The 17,072-nt window shown below is 47.0% G+C and overlaps 1 protein-coding gene across 2 annotated transcripts in view; it reads right to left on the bottom strand.

The window, feature by feature from the left end:
• The window catches only part of WNT5B (Wnt family member 5B), a 98,196-nt gene extending 81,349 nt beyond the window's left edge, over nt 1–16,847 (bottom strand). The window contains exon 1 of one of the 2 annotated variants that reach the window (XM_034780877.1): nt 16,428–16,847. In XM_034780877.1, coding sequence (XP_034636768.1) covers nt 16,428–16,433 — 6 coding nt within the window. In that variant the 5' untranslated portion in view covers nt 16,434–16,847. The remainder of the gene's footprint in view (nt 1–16,427) is intronic. The other variant, XM_034780886.1, reaches the window with a different exon arrangement.
• Between the last annotated feature and the right edge of the window lie 225 nt (nt 16,848–17,072).

The following is a 17,072-nucleotide window of genomic DNA, read 5'->3' as shown; positions in this document are numbered from 1 at the left end:
TTTCAATGGGAGTTAGCGAATTAACCTGTTTAGACACTTTTGAAAACTCACTACGTGCTTGTCTGCATCTTTAGGTGCCTAAATACCTTTAAAAATCTGTCCTTAAGTGATTTGCTCAAATTCCCACAGGGAACTGAACCCAGGTTTCCCAAGTCCCAGGCTAATGCCCCGATTACTGGGCCATTCTTCCTTTCTCCATGTCAGCCCCAAATGTAAAGGTGTTTGGGGGGAAAAATAAAGAAGCTGCAATCCTATATTGTGACAGTTTATACTTTAAACCACATTAAAGGCAGGGAGGGAGCTGAAGACAATGTAATAGGGGCTTTCCAGTTTGGAGGAATCTCTGTTTTAGATCATAATTTTCCTCTGTATATAGGAAGGTGCAGCCCTGCCTTTATGGAAAGTGCTCCTACCTACAGTACAATGGGAATCGGAAAGTCTAAGATTTTTGGATTGACAGCCTTACCCTGAATTTTTCTTGGTCATTTTAAAATAAAATAGACATTGGGAAAAAAAGTCCCTTTTTGTTTAAAATTGTTCAATCTGGAAAATAACCTGTTATCTATTAGAAGTGAATCTGGATGTCGGGGCACGTGGAATGCTCATGACCTCTCTCTGCAGCTGCATGAACAAGGCCTCTCTCTCTCCACTCAACAAAGGGCCTCAGCCTGCCACCCTGACTCACATGAGTGACCTCACTGAAGTTTAAGGGAACCCTCCACCCCATTGAGGGGAACTCTTCAGTTCAGGACAGGACAAGGCAGAGCATGGCTGAATGGGAGGTTTCAGTGTAAATGCAGAGTAATTTTCCTTGTCCTCAAATAGAAGCTATGACAGGGCTTGGAAATGAGTATGGCCATTGTGCCAAAGGGCTTTAGCAACTCAATCAGACCTTAAGTGCAAGTGTAACATCCACAGACCCCAGTTGTTGGCACGCGGGATTGAACCTAGGACCTCTGAAGCTTAGTATGAGTCTCTACTCCATGAACTAAAAGCCACCTTAGCCAAGATTGTAGCAGACTCATCAATCTCTAGATGTCTAGGAGCCACTAGAGGGGACAGAGTGCCACTGCAAGCAGGCATGAGTTATATAAGGACTGTTGAGAAAGACAGAACTTTACCAATTCTTTCCTGTGACAATAAAAGTGGATTTTTGTGGGGGAGGGACTGTCTTCCATGGAGATTGCCTAGTCTCCCTCCTCTTCCCTTCTGTCCTGGATTGCAATGACCTTATTTTATACCATGAAGGCTGAACAAAAACTTTGCCACAGCTCGTCAAATCTACTCCCGAGCCAGCCAGGGGTGAGAAGTGAGCATTGGTCTGGAATGATCCAATGTGCCCAGATGAACCAGTATTTATTACTAATCACAGAACCCTGACCATGTGGGCTGCCCTGGTGGCCCTAGAACAAAAGACCAGACTGGTGGGAAATGAATCAGGGTCTTCTATATGGGAAAATAGGGCACTTCTAGCGTACGTGACAAATCTAAGAGTTAACCAGGCCTTAGAAATTGCTAGGGCTGGGTCTACACTACCCGCCTGAATCGGCGGGTAGAAATCGACCTCTTGGGGATCGATTTATCACGTCCTGTCGGGACGCGACAATCGATCCCCGAATCGACGCTCTTACTCCACCAGCGGAGGTGGGAGTAAGCGCCGTCGACGGGAAGCCGCAGAGGTCGATTTTGCCACCGTCCCTACAGCGGGGTAAGTCGGCTGCAATACGTCGAATTCAGCTACACTATTTGCGTAGCTGAGTTTGCGTATCTTAAATCGACCCCCCCCCTGTAGTGAAGATGTAGCCTTTGTAACAGTGCCCTGCCTTAAGATCACTGATCAGTAGAGCTGAGTGAATAATTTGCAATATATAATTTAATGACGTTTGACTCTTTTTCCTCTTCTCGGATTTTTCAACAGTAATTTATAATTTTCTCAAATTTTATCATCCAAAATTACTTGGCAGATAATTCCTACAAATAATTCCTGGTATATAGATTGTTTGTGAACATTTCGTTGCCAGTACATGATAAGTGAAATTCAGCTGCTTGATTAGCTTTGATTGAACACACAGTTGACAGGTATGGTTTCTGTTCCTCAAATGGAGCAATGCAACTCTTGGAATCAGGTTTCTGATGCAAATATTTGCATTTATAACTTCAAAATACAAATTCCATCAACACTGTCTATTTGCTTATAACATATTTTTTCTATGAACATTCCTACCAGTAAACTCATTTGCTAAAACATTAATGGAAATCACATACAAAATTGTACAAAAACAATCAACCTGAATTCAATTTTTTTAATTCTAGAAAGTATTAGTGGAAATGTTTGAGATATTCACCTAGCTTTACTGATTACCTAGCTTTACTGGTCTGATCCAATGATGTAATGTTTGTAATAATCTTGCCAGAGAAATACACAGGGGAAGTTTCTGTGAGAACTGGTCTTTCCTCCTTCAAGAATATGTCTCCTTTTGGTGTAGATGAATAGATATCACACAACTGTTTGTGAATCTGGCCTCTGAATTTTCAATTGTCTTTACTCCAAACACAATAGGTTGGTGATAAAAAGTGGGACCAATTGCATTTTAGAAGAGGAGCGAGAACAAAGCAATGCAAAACAAAGAAAGAAAGGGCTTGTTTCAGAGGTTGGTTTGGATTGTGCTTTGATGCAGCTTCAGAACAGAGTGTTAGCAATTCTGGGGAGAACCTGAAAGAGTTTTTAGAAACAATTGGTACAGGGCCTGGGAGAAAAAGTTCCTGGCAGTAGTGGGACCAAAGGTGTGTTTTTTGTTTTGTTTTGTGTGTGTGAGAGTGAGAGACTTCTTAGCTAGAAGATGTATGGTAGTTTTCAAGAGAGCCTGGTTTGGACAACAGTCAAGCAAAAGATTGTCTCAAATCATAGGTTTAAAACACCCAGTTTCCACATGAGATGTCTAACTACATTGGAAGAACAGCAGAGATCTGATTTGTATATGCAGTAGAAAACATAGTTTAGAAGGAAAATTTATTTTAGGTAAAAATTCTGGATATTCATTTGAAAGCACAACACAGAGTAAGAAAAATTAACTTCTCTCAGCCTCTCCAAACCAACCATGTGCACACAACCAAGAATTCAATTTGCAATGAATTACAAGTCATCACGCACAAAACATTGGAACAGTCAGCCAGAAGAACCAGTGAGAATACACTTTCATAGAGCTGGTCAGAAAATGGAATCTCTGTAGGGTTCCCAACTGTCTAATCACACAAACCCAAACACCCTTGCCCCACTCTCTTCCCCGAGCCCTGCCCCTTCTTCGAGGCCCCACCCTGCTCACTCCATCCCCCTTCCCTCCGTTGCTCACTCTCCCCCACGCTCACTCACTTTCTCTGGGCTGGGGCCAAGAGGTTTGTAGTGTGGGAAGGGACTCCGGGCTGGGGCAGGGGATTGGGATGCATGCTCTGGGAGGGAGTTTGGGTGTTGGAAGGGGGTTCAGGGCTGGGGTTAGGGTGCGGGAGGGGATGTGGCATGCAGGCTCCGGGAGGGGGGTCAGGGATGGGGCAGGAGATGGGGGGTGCAAGCTCTGGGAGGGAGTTTGAATGCAGGAGGGGGCTTAGGGCTGGGGCAGGGTTGGGGGTACGGGAGGGGGTGAGGAGTGGGGCTCTGGCCGGATGGGGCTTACCTTGGGCAGCTCCCAGTTGGCGACGCAGCGGGGCTAAGGCAGGCTCCCTGCCTGCCCAGGCACTGTGCCGGAAGCAGTCAGCAGGTCCCTGCGGCCCCTGAGGGGGCAGGGGTCTCCACGCACTGCCAGCACCCTGAGCACTGACTCCACAGCTCCCATTGGCAGGGAACTGTGGCCAATGGGAGCTGCAGGGGCAGAGCCTGCCTTAGCCCTGCTGCGCTGCTGATCGGGAGCTGCCCAAGGTAAGTGGGGCCAGGGGGCTCCATGCATCACCCCCTCTGCGCGCCGCTCCTGGAAGTGGCCAGCACGTCCCTGTGGCCCCCTGGGGGGGGGACAGGGGGCTCCCCGCGCTGCCTGCACCTGCAGGCACCACTACCGCAACTCCCATTGGCTGCAGTTCCCGGCCAATGGGAGCTGCGGAGTTGGCGCTTGGGGCACGGGCAGCGCACAGAGACTCCCTCTCCTCTCAGGGGCCATGGTGATGTGCTGGCCACGTCCAGGAGTGCCGGGGGGTCAGGGCAGGGAGGGAGCCTGCCATAGCTCCCCTGCGCCGCTGGACTTTTAGTGGCCTAAAATCTCCCAGTTTGGCATCAGTGGCCTCCGGGAGATAGAGCCTGATTCCAGGAGACTCCCGGCAAAACCAGGAGGGTTGGCAACCCTAAATCTCTGTAAACCTCACCTAAACTAAACCACATGTCCTAGTGTAGATGCAGGGTAACACCTTCAGATCAGTTTTAGCAGGTTGAGTTAAGGCCTAGACTTGAGCTAAAGATGTTACCCTGAATCTACACTAGAAGTGGCTAACATCTTTAGCTCAAGTCTAGGCCTTAACTCAACCTGCTAAAACTGATCTGAAGGTATTACCCTGCATCCATACTAGGACAAGTGGTTGAGTTTAGGTGGGGTTTAGATAATTTGTGTTGTCTAGGCCTGACCTAAACTTCATCCACATTTTTCTGGTCAAGGCAAGGCCTTAGTCTAACAGGTTCCCTTCGGGCCTAGTTAATGTACCAGAGCTTTTATTATGGACCAGAAAGTGCAAGTAGTTAGTATGCTCTCTGAATGCTACTCTAGTTATGAAGAAACACAGACATGTATTTACATAATTTGGAAGCAGTAGTGCAAAAATACTATGAAGCTGAGTAAAGACAAGCAAGTGACTTTTTTTTTTCAGGACAGTGCAGTTTTCTTAGGACACAGAATTGATACTGAAGGAATACTGAATGAGGGAGGCAACCTAGTGACAGAGGATGTGGAAAAAGCTAATGTACTCAATGCTTTTTTTGCTTCTGTTTTCACAAACAAGGTCAGCTCCCAGACTGCTGCACTGGGCAGCACAGTATGGGGAGGAGGTGACCAGCCCTCTGTGGAGAAAGAAGTAGTTCGGGACTATTTAGAAAAACTGGACGAGCACAAGTCCATGGTGCCGGATGCGCGGCATCTGAGGGTGCTAAAGGAGTTGGCGGATGTGATTGCAGAGCCATTGGCCATTATCTTTGAAAACTCATGGCGATCGGGGGAGGTCCCGGATGACTGGAAAAAGGCTAATGTAGTGCCCATCTTTAAAAAAGGGAAGGAGGAGGATCTGGGGAACTACAGGCCAGTCAGCCTCACCTCAGTCCCTGGAAAAATCATGGAGCAGGTCCTCAAGGAATCAATTCTGAAGCACTTAGAGGAGAGGAAAGTGATCAGGAACAGTCAGCATGGATTCACCAAGGGCAAGTCATGCCTGACTAACCTAATTGCCTTCTATGAGGACAAAACTGGGTCTGTGGATAAGGGGAAAGCAGTAGATGTGTTATTCCTTGATTTTAGCAAAGCTTTTGATACGGTCTTCCACAGTATTCTTGCAGGCAAGTTAAAAAAGTATGGGCTGGATGAATGGACTATAAGGTGGATAGAAAGCTGGCTAGATCATCAGGTTCAACGGGTAGTGATCAATGGCTCCATGTCTAGTTGGCAGCCGGTATCAAGCAGAGTGCCCCAAGGGTCGGTCCTGGGGCTGGTTTTGTTCAATATCTTCATTAGTGATCTGGAGGATGGCGTGGACTGCACTCTCAGCAAGTTTGCAGATGACACTAAACTGGGAGGAGTGGTAGATACGCTGGAGGGTAGGGATAGGATACAGAGGGACCTAGACAAATTAGAGGATTGGGCCAAAAGAAACCTGATGAGGTTCAACAAGGACAAGTGCAGAGTCCTGCACTTAGGATGGAAGAATCCTATTCACTGTTACAGACTAGGGACCGAATGGCTAGGAAGCAGTTCTGCAGAGAAGGACCTAGGGGTTATGGTGGACGAGAAGCTGGATATAAATCAACAGTGTGCCCTTGTTGCCAAGAAGGCTAACGGCATTTTGGGCTGTATAAGTAGGGGCATTGCCAGCAGATCGAGGGACGTGATCATTCCCCTCTATTCAACATTGGTGAGGCCTCATCTGGAGTACTGTGTCCAGTTTTGGGCCCCACACTACAAGAAGGATGTGGAAAAATTGGAAAGAGTCCAACAGAGGGCAACAAAAATGATTAGGGGGCTGGAGCCAGGGCCGGCTCTAGGCACCAGCAAAGCAAGCTGGTGCTTGGGGCGGCACATTTTTAGGGGCGGCATGGCCGGCGCCAGAATGCCGCCCCTGCTGCCCCTAAAAATGTGCCCCGACCGCCCTAGCTCACCTCCGCTGCTGCCATGGCATGCAAAACAGGTGATTCGCACGCCGCTGCTCCCCCTCCCTCCCAGGCTTGAGAGCCTGGGAGGGAGGGGGAGATCCCAAGCAGCCGCGCGCCGCTGCTCGCCCTCCCTCCCAGGCTCTCATACCTGAAAGGGAGGGGGAGATCCCGAGCGGCTGCGGTGCGCGAAACAGCTGATTCGCGCGCCGCTGCTCCCCCTCCCTCCCAGGCTTGAGAGCCTGGGAGGGAGGGGGAGACTCCGAGTGGCCACGGTGCGTGCGCCGCTTCTCCCCCTCCCTCCTAGGCTTGAGAGCCTGGGGAGAGGAGGCAGGGCTGGGNGGGGGGTGGGGTAAGAAAAAAACGGGGGGTGGGTGGCCAAAATTGATTTTGTTTGCGTCTGGAGGCACGGGGCTGCCCGAAGCCGGTAGCGCTCGGGCAGGCCGGCTCTTAAACAGAGCCGAAGAGTCGGGGAGGAGCAGAGCTGCCATTTTCTTGGACATGTTCAGCTTTTTGGCAATTCCCCCCGGACGGGGGTTTGACTGCCGAAAAGCCAGACATGTCCGGGAAAAAGAGGACATATGGTAACCCTACTTTATACTGCTCTAAACTGTTAAAACATCTAACCGAATTGTTAAAAGGTAAAAATGGGGAATGTTAATAGAAATGGCAAAAAGAATGTGACACAGGTGACCAAGCAGCATCGGCACAGGTGTAAGAACCTTCTGACTCCATTTTTTTCCTGTAGTGCTGGTTTGTGCAGGGCCGGCGCTTCCATTTAGGTGACCTAGGCAGTTGCCTAGGGTGCCAGGATTTGGAGGGGCGGCATTTTTCCGCCCTTGGCGGCAATTCGGCAGCAGGGGGTCCTTCCGCACTCTGGGTCTTCGGTGGCAATTTTGCGGCGGGTCCTTCACTCGCTCTGGGACCCGCTGCCGAAGTGCCCCGATGACCGGGAGCGCGGAAGGACCCCCGCCTAGGGCTCCAAAAACCCTGGCGCTGCTCCTGGGTTTGTGAGACCTCCTGGTTGGAGTAGGAACTGTGATCTCACTCAGATTACACAATGGCAGGGAGAAGTTTATTGTATACACATCCTACGCCCTGACAAGAACTAGTATTTATGCTCAAATAATACACCTTAAGGTACAGTGTATAGAATAATGAAATTCCACAAACACATGTATGGTAGAATGTACTAAATCTTGATAGCTGACCATAAAACTTTACTTAAGTTCTTAGAACCCAAGGCTGTGTGAGTCTGAAGTGATAGTATCTAGCTGGGACATTCCAAATCTTTCCAAAAAAGACACAAAAATGAAAATGTCAGCATAGTTACTGAATAAAACCATGACATTGTACCAAGCCCAGATTCTGCAAAATTAAAATGAATGGGTAGGTCAGCTAGATAGTGTCCTAGGAAAGCCCCCAGATTGGCTAAATTTGTAAAAGAAAAATACTGTGTAATTTTATTTTATTTGTTCATTGTATCCACTTTCTATGTTGAGTATAAAACAAGATTTCAGAAAATTAGATGTGTAGTATACATAACACCCATGAAATAATTAAACCACTTTTAAAAGTGAACTTCCAAGTGAGACAAATTTGGGTTTGTGTCCTTTTTCACTATTGTATGATGTATGAAGAAGGTCTGAAAGCTTTTGTGACCAAATAAGAGAATCCTCTTGTTTTTTTCTTTAAAAAGTCAGATCTTGTCTATCTTGGAGATGCTATGGTTAAGAACTAGTGAAACTATGACATAACACATTAGAAATGAATACTAAAAGTTGAACAATTGACAAGGAAAGAGAATTTTAGTCAGACTGTTTAAAAACACTGGTTTCTGTTTGTTTTTGTTAATGCCTACATAACCCCAACAACTAAAGAACACTTGGGAAAACAATTACTTTATTAAATATTCAATCTCTAAGCCCTTCCCGTTAAGCTATAACAACTTGCAATAAACATCTTAGACTCCCAAAAAATCCTCCAACAAAACCAAGGAAGTCTTGACACGTCTAGATTTAAGGTAAAAAGCAAGCAGCCCTTTTTTCTACATCAGAGAGAAACACATTTTATTTCTTTTTCAGGTCACCTTTAAAAGTTGTATGCAACAGTGTCTGGACACAGATTACTGATCTGCCTAGGACAGTTTGTTCTAATTGAATATCCTTGCCGGAGAGTCATGTAGTCAAGAGTTCTGTGAGTTTTGGTCTGAACTAGTCTCTCCTCATTAGAGATCACGTCAGCATTCTTGCTTGTGTGTGGTTGAATTAATCTCACTCAGTTTTTCTAATTCTCCTTTAGACCAATAGTTTTCAATCTTTTTTCATTTGCAGACCCCTAAAAAATTTTGAATGGAGGTCCGTGGACCACAGGTTGAAAACCAGTGTTCTATGGTAATGACAACCTTTCATGGACATAGTCTGCAGACCCCCAGGGGTCTGCAGACCACAAGTTGAAAACCACTGCTTTAGACTCTTAAGCTAAAATTTTCAAAAGAGACTAATAATTTTGGGGAACCAATTTCAGACGACTTACAGGGGTCTGATTTTCAGAAAGTGCTAACCCCTCACCTCTGAAAATCAGGCCCTTTTAAAGTGGCTCAAGTCAGACAACTCAAAATTAGAACCACCCAAAATCAACAGTCCTTTTTGGAAACGTTGGCCTTAATTACCTCTACTCCAAATACAACAGCACTAACCACAAGGCCATTGGGTTAGTTCAAGGAGTTCTAGTCTACCATGCCAGGAATCAAACCATTTCTTTCATGTGGTAGACTAAATCAATCAAGAGTCTCTTGCATGGTTGTGCAAGGCACTAATGATTTCATCTTTCAGTCTTTCTTTAGATATGCAAGGGCTGCAGGGTTGGACTGTAAAGGCTAGTCTCTGGAATAGGATTTTAAAACAAATTAATTCAACCCAGCAGAGAATTATGTCCTTCCCTTCTCCACTTCACTCCTCTCTCCTCTGCTCTTCAAAGGCTGATGTGTATATAAAGGTTTTCCTAAGTAAATTAAAAACTACAGCAAACTCAAAGGAATCAAATTCTAAACAAAATAGAAATAGAAAAGGCATACTGTGGGAAATATCTGCCAACCCCATCTCTGAGATTCTGACGGAGGCTGAAAGAGAGACACTGTCCCTTTAAGGATTGCCTCAGCATGCCTGATCTCTGGGAATGATCAGAGTTGCAGCATAAACTGTGTGGATTGTAACTGGCAGACAGGAGGTTTCCTGAAGCCCACTGTATTGTATATACTCAGAGAGGGAGTGAGCAATCGGGGGAGGGGGAGGAATAGGGACCCTCCACTCCTGAGAGCTGTTAGGTTTCTCATTGTACAGGCAGGTTTAAAAATAAAACCTAGGAACAGGGAGAATTGGCTTCCCAAAGTCCTAGAGAGAATGAGTGTCTAACATATATCTGTTTGAGAGAGGGACTGAGCTGCAAACCATGAGCCCAAAGCAGCCAGGAAATGCTGCAGCAAGAGCCAGACCCACAGCTCAGCCACAAGAGAACAGGTCAGTCTGGGATGCATGAGACTGGCTGAGGAGTTATATTTAGACAGGTAAACATACACAGTAGAAGAGATGGGATTCACACAGACCTAGCGATCTGCTTTTGCTGGGTACCAAGAGGAGCACCCACAGCAAAACCATTGAAGGGTAAGAATCTGCAGCCTAGAGCATCACTGAATATAAAGTTATGGGACAGACTAACAATCTAAGCACTTCTTCCCCATTATTCTCAGCTTTCCCAGCCCCTCCACGTGGTTTTCATATTAAATGGAAAGGCTTTTCAGGGGTGTGTCCGTGTGAAATTGCAGTCTGAAAATAGCTGCAATGCTAAGAGCAAGGTGCCTATGGCAAAGTAGGACTGTACTCAGATGAAAGACCTCTAAAGAAAACCATACTAGGAGATGCAGGAGGTGATGCTGACAATTCAGTAGGCAACGCTTTCCCTTCTGATGCTTAATTCAGATCCGATACCACAACATGGGGTTAAGGCCCTGCATTACTGTGGATGCCATCTTTCAGGTAAGATGTAAAACTAGAGGCGAGGCTACTTGTGATACTTTTTGTAAGGGTTTAAATTCTTCTTGTTCCAACCAAATTCCAACTAAATAATTAGATTCTCCTCATCTAAATTCCCCTGTAGCTGCAACCAGATAGGGTATTTTTCAATTCCTGTCCTTAAATAGTCAATGTTGTTTAAATGTTGTTTAGACTGTTAAAAAAGCTGCCATGCTTTACTGTAGAGGTGGCTGCACTACCAAGGGTAAATTAAGTGAGCCCTATGTATATATAGCTTGTAGCATGTATTAGTTTCAGCTTGGAAAGCACTTTGGGATGGAAGGTATTTTATAAATATAAGATTTATATAGCTACTCTGTGAAATGTGAAACTGCTGTGCTAAATAATGACAATCTGCTTCCGGCTGCCCCATCACTCCACCTCATTATAAACAGAAAAGTTCACATAAGTTTTCTAGACTGGGATGCCAGAAGGGGCCATCAGATCATCTAGTCTAACTTCCTGTAGAATACAAGCCATAGAATTTCATCCAGTTACTCCTGTAGAGACCAATAACTTGTGTTTGGCTAAAGCACATCTTCTAGAAAGGCATCCAATCTTGACCTGAAGATTTTAAGAAATGGAAAATCCACCACTTCCCCCTTGATAGTTTGCTCCAATGGTTAATCATCCTCACCGTTAAAAATTTGTGCCTTAAATCTAATTTGAATGTCTGGCTTTAATTTCCAGCCATAGTTTCTTCTTATGCCTTTCTCTGGTAAATTAAAGAGCAATATAGTCCTGCAGTTTCCCCCCATGAAGGTACATATACATCATAGTCAAGTCATCCCTTAAGCTTCTGTTTGATAAGCTAAACAGACTGAACTCCTTAAGTCTCTCACTGTAAAGTATTTTTTCCAGCCCACAAACCATTTTTGTGTCTCTTTTCTGCACCTTCTCCAATTTTTCAGCGAAGTCTGCATCCCTTTTATCAACAAGTTTATGTCCCTTTCTCTATAAAAATACAGTATGAGCTGCAGTTAGTACAAATTGTGCTGCCTTGAAAGTTTTGGCTATTTGAATCCTGATTTTAAAATGATTACTGAAGTGCTTGTTGTGTGTTCCCAAGTTATTCTGAAATGGTTTAAGTGACACTGTCAGTCAACTTATACTTAAGTTTTGCTTTACAAAAATAGGAAAAAAACCTAATTAATAGAAATATGTTTATACTGATTTCAATAAACAGGCTATTTCTGATTATTTGCTCCCCTGCATTTCTGGAAATCCAAATCCAACAGCATCATAGTAGTGCAGAAGCACTCTACAGAATGTGAAACTTACCAGCCTTTTGATCCAGAATGAAATGCAAAGAGCATTGAAGGGGAAGAGTAACAGAATTGCCAACTCTTGTGAATGTACTGCAAGTCTCACAATATTTGGCATTTTACTAAGAGCCTCAGCTCCTGTAGACAAGTGATTACATGAGAATCTCAGCTTTCATGTAAAAAGGTAAGTTTTTAGACCTTGCAGTTTCAGAAAAAAAAAAAAATTAAAAAAAACAAAAACCCACACGGGAAATAAAAAGAACCCCAATTTAAAAGAAGCACATGATTTTTAAGCCAATCACACATTTGGGGGGGCTTGATTTAAGATTTTTCAAATGTTTGAAGTTGGCAATAATGAAGTGAACTAGACTGTAAAATCCTTTCAACTTCAGTACTCTGAGGTGGGGATTAATAACATGTGAAGACACTGTAGTTTTAAGTACCACATATGATATTTATCTTAGAAAGAAGGTGAATTCAGGGTGTGTTTAAAGAGAAGAGGCTGCTAATATTACAACTACAAAGTGAGCAAGGAGGAAACTACTTTCCAACAGGAAGGAATCCCTCGCTGACACTCCTGGGCATAAAAACACACGTGAGAGATGGAGCCTGGGAGCACAGGAAATCCACAGATGGAGAGAGGCCAGCTTGCCTATCCAATTCTGCCTCATACTCTGAATTGGCAGTTGGATCTCACAATGGTTTTCCTTGCGTATACTTGTCTAATTTCTTTAAAAGAAGAAAAATAAACTGTAACATACACTAGTTTCTGACACACTTGGTAATTTATTCCATATATTGACAATGCTTTGTATATAAAGAATTGCCACCTTACTTCATATAAGTTGATGACTAGGACAGTAGAGTAAAAAAGAACCTCTCTCTTTCCCTTCTATCCCCTTCTACTTTATTAAACCCTCCAGAACTTTGTAAACTTAGTCAGGCCTGTGTCTTTATTTTCTTTCTTCTAATGGACATGCACTTTGTTTCACTCCCCTTTTAAAATAAAACCTGTGTATGTGATAGAGGATGGACATGTGCCAGCAAGCAAAAAGTGCTATGACAATATGACAGCCATTTCAGATGGCCAGTGCATGGCCACTGCGCATAAATAAGTGCATGCATGAGGGAGAGAGTGTAAGAGCAAGAGTGTTTGTGCACATGGGTGAGAAAGTCTATAAATGCAAAGTGAAGAACAGGGTGTTGCCAGTGTCCATGCACCCAGGCATACTGGGTAGGGTAAGGGGATGCTTATGCAGACGTGCAAAGGGAAAGAGAGCTTGTGTGTCCCTGCATATGTGCATGCCTGCGATCATTTATGCACCAAGGCTCATATGAAACTGGAGGGAGAGAGAAATCAATGTGTGTGAAAGAGTATGTCCTGGCACAAAAAATATATGTGTATATGTGTGCACAAGTGCATATGTTAGAAAACATATGTGCCCATGTATATATTGGATGGGGGGAGATATGCTTACCAGTATAATCTAAGTGTGTTGGCATGTGCAAGGAACATGTTGATGGGCATATATAAGAGTTCTTTGAGTGAGCAAGAGGGAAAGAATTGGAGCAGGTGGGAGCATGAACACTGGTACATGCAGTGTTGTTGTGTGTGACACAGAAAGAATTGGCTCACATGAGAATGTGTGCGTTGGTGCAGGTGTGAGCATCCACACTTGCACGCCTGGGAGAGAAGAGGAGTGTGTGGGCACACACGTAGGGTGACCAGATAGCAAATGTGAAAAATCAATACAGGGGGTGGGGGGTAATAGGCACCTATATAAGTAAAAGCCCTGAATATCGGGACTGTCCCTATAAAATCGGGACATCTGGTCACCCTACACACACGTGTGTATGCCAGTGCTAGTGTGCATGTGAGAAAGGAGTGAGGTGTACATGTGTGAAAGTATGTGTGTGCACACCCACAAATTCTATGCAGAGGTGGGGGAACAAATGTGTTGTGTACACATTCAATCAAGTTTGGAGTAAGAGATTTTGTGCAAATATGAATGTGACATTACACAAGAGAATCGGTGTACTTGTGCAATGCCAGGATAAGAATGATGATGGGTGTTGGTACACAAGCACATGAAAGCTGTTGCACATATTTATGCATGAGAGATTGAGAGTTCTAATGGCCATATTTTGGGGAGCATGTGTGTTGGCATACATGAAAGAGATGGGACTATGTTGGTGCACGCAGGCACATAAGCTGTCAGTACAATGGTGCTTGTAGAAAACGTGTGTTGGTGCACTTGTAAAGCTGGTGCAGGAGAGAAAGAGAACGCTGATGCATGATGATGTCATCATGTTGATGTGTGTGCAAGAACAGGCATATGTATGTTCGTATTCTAATGTATATACAAAAAGGGTATATGCATGCATGTACATCATTCTGGGATGTATTAGCAGGAGTGTTGAAAGGAAGACACGAGAAGTAATTCTTCTGCTTAACTGGAGTATTGGGTCCAGTTCTGGGCGCCACATTTCAGGAAAGATGTGGACAAATTGGAGAAAGTCCAGGGAAGAGCAACAAAAATGATTAAAGGTCTAGAAAACATGACCTATGAGGGAAGACTGAAAAAAATTGCGTTTGTTTAGTCTGGAAAAGAGAAGACAGAGGGGACATGATAACAGTTTTCAAGTATATAAAAGTTTTTTTACAAGGAGGAGGGAGAAAAATTGTTCTTTTTAACCTCTGAGGATAGGACAAGAAGCAATGGGCTTAAATTGCAGCAAGGGAGTTTTAGGCTGAACATTAGAAAAAACTTCCTAATTGTCGGGGTGATTAAGCACCGGAATAAATTGCCCAGGGAAGTTGTGAAATCTCCATCATTGGAGATTTTTAAGAACAAGTTAGACAAACATCTGTCAGGGATGGTCTAAATAATACTTAGTCCTGTCATGAGTGCAGGGGACCGTACTAGATGACCTCTCGAGGTCCCTTCCAGTCCTATGATTCTATGAGGACAGTGAGGGGGTGCACAGGTGTCAATTTGCTCTCGTTCACAGGTTTGTGCGTGTTCCCATGTAGACTCATAGACTTTAAGGTCAGAAAGGACCATCGTGACCATCTAGTCAGACATCCTGCACATTGAAGGCAACAGAACCTCACCCACCAGCTCCTGCAACAGGCGCATAACCTCTGGTTGAATTACTGAAGTTCTCAGATCCTGATTTAAAGACATTAAGTTATAGAGAATCCACCATTTACTCTAGTTCAAACCCGCAAGTGACCTGTGTCCCATGCTGCGGAGGAAGGCAACCCCCCCAAAAAACACAAAAAGCCCCCCAAAAACACAACCTATGGGTTTATATGCTTGCATCCATAAGCCATGACACAGGCACAAGGCAGACCTAGTCTGCCTAACAGACATGTACAGGAGGGTGGGATTGCTCAGCAGGATAAGTAATGGCATGTACAGCCTTTCCACCTATGGGTCACCGATTAAAATCCATCTCTGGTTTGTAGTAACTGAAAGCTATAACCTAGTAAAATCAGTCCGCAGCCTTAGTCCAGGTGCCGGTAGACAAACGTACTGAGCATAAAAAACACTATGTACGTTGCTTCTGTCCCAGCAGAGAGGCCGATGATTGAATTAATCGCAGAAACTGAATTCTCTCACCAGGACAAGACAGACAAGGTGGGAGAAAGGCAGTACTGCTAGCGCCCAGCTGTGGAGAAAGGACCTGTCTCCAGGACTATCAGTTTGGTACCTTTCCCCCAAGATTTAAATGTACAGCAACACCACGCACTGGAGCTTCAGGCCTCCCAGAAATACCAGACACCTTCCTGCTCCTGGTGTCCAGTTTTCGAAGATGCCCTGAGCAATCGCAAGTCGAGAGACCCAGTCGGGGAGACAGGCGCCCCCCCCCCCCCCCGGGCTGCGGCCGGCTCTCGTTACCCCGCAGCTCCCAACACGACGTTCAGACTCCAGTTCAGAAAGCACAACGTGACAGAAAGTTGAGGAGAGAGTTTCGCGCCCACCCAGCGCGTCTGGGCCACGGCGAACTAGGCTGGGGACGCGGGGCCAGGGCTGAGCAGCGCGCTCCTCAGCGAGAGACCCCGGACCACAAATCAAACTCCCCAGCAGCAAACCCGAGGGGCAGCTCCCGCCAGCAGCGGGGGGCCTGGGAAGCCCTCCCCTCACCTGCCTGCTGCCGGGGTAGGCGGCGAGCTGGAGAGGACACAACAAAGCTAAGGGAACAGGCAGGGCCGGGGGGAGGTTTCCTGCCCCCACACGAGCAGCAGCTCCAGCTTTGTTCCAGGAGGGGAACGGCGCAAGGCTCCACCGGTGCCGCCTCCGGGAGAGAAACCGCTTCCCCGCAACCCCATCCAACCTGATTTGGGGCCAGAAACAGCTGCCTGCCCCTGCCCCTCTGCTGATCCCGCTCCTGCCCCGTGCCCCCAGCCCGGCAGCCGGCCGGGCGGAGTTCCCGCTCCCACCCCCTCAGCGGCACCCGGCCCTGGGACTGCTCCTCGGATTTACAGCCCGCCCCAGTGCCTGGGGCTCGGCACCAAGAGGCTGGGCCGGGGAAGAGGCCAGCCAGAGCCCCCGGACGCGGGCTGACAGCCAGCCAGCCAGCCAGCCCCTCCCCGGGGCGAAGGGGGATTACGGCACCAGGAAAGCGGGGATGGCTCAGCCCAGAGCCCCCGGGTCTGCCCATGTCCGTGACGCCCTCCGGCCAGCATAACAGGAGCATTGGCAAGCCCCATCCCAACCCTCGCCCGCCCCTGCTCAGCCCAGCCCAGCCGCCTCCTACCTGCATCTGGTGGCTCCCTGTCAGGCTGGCTCCGCAGGCAGCAGGTGAGTCCTGTTCCCGGGCAGAGGGAGCCCGGCTGGGGGCGCGGGGGAGGCCACTGCAATGTCAGGAGACAAGGAGGAGACGCACCTGCCCCCGGGGCCCACCGGCTCTCGCTGTCCTTTAGCCTTTAAATCCGAGGCTCATCCGAGCCCCCCTGTCCCAGCAGACTTTAGCGCCCCCAGTGCCCGGGCCGCCCGGCTCCTCGCTCAGCTGCGCCGCTGGACCGGGGCTGCTCCCCGGTACCCGCTCTCTCGCGCTGGGGCTGCCCCGGGCTCTTCTCCCCGCAGCGGCTGGGACCGGACTTAACTTCCAGCCGCAGTTTGTGGCAGCTGCGGTGCCGAGTGCAGGGGCCGGAGCTCAGCAAGCAGATCCCGGGGGCTCCGGCAGCCTCCGCCCCGCCTCCCCCACGCCCTGCGCCAGCCCCCGGGCCCGCCCCGCCTCGCACGGTGCGCAGCTACACAGAGCCTGAGATCCCCGGGGACCCCCTGCCTCGCCCCAGGGGATCCCTTCGCTAGCCTACAGCCCAGGATTCACTACATCCCCAGCCTGGGATTCCCCAGCCCTCACAGCCTTTACAGAGCGAGATCTTCTGGTCACATTCAG

Source organism: Trachemys scripta, chromosome 1 (genome assembly GCF_013100865.1).
Source record: "Trachemys scripta elegans isolate TJP31775 chromosome 1, CAS_Tse_1.0, whole genome shotgun sequence".
NCBI classification, from domain to species: domain Eukaryota; kingdom Metazoa; phylum Chordata; order Testudines; family Emydidae; genus Trachemys; species Trachemys scripta.
Note: the sequence above shows the minus strand (reverse complement) of the source record. Positions and strands in the feature narration are given on the sequence as shown.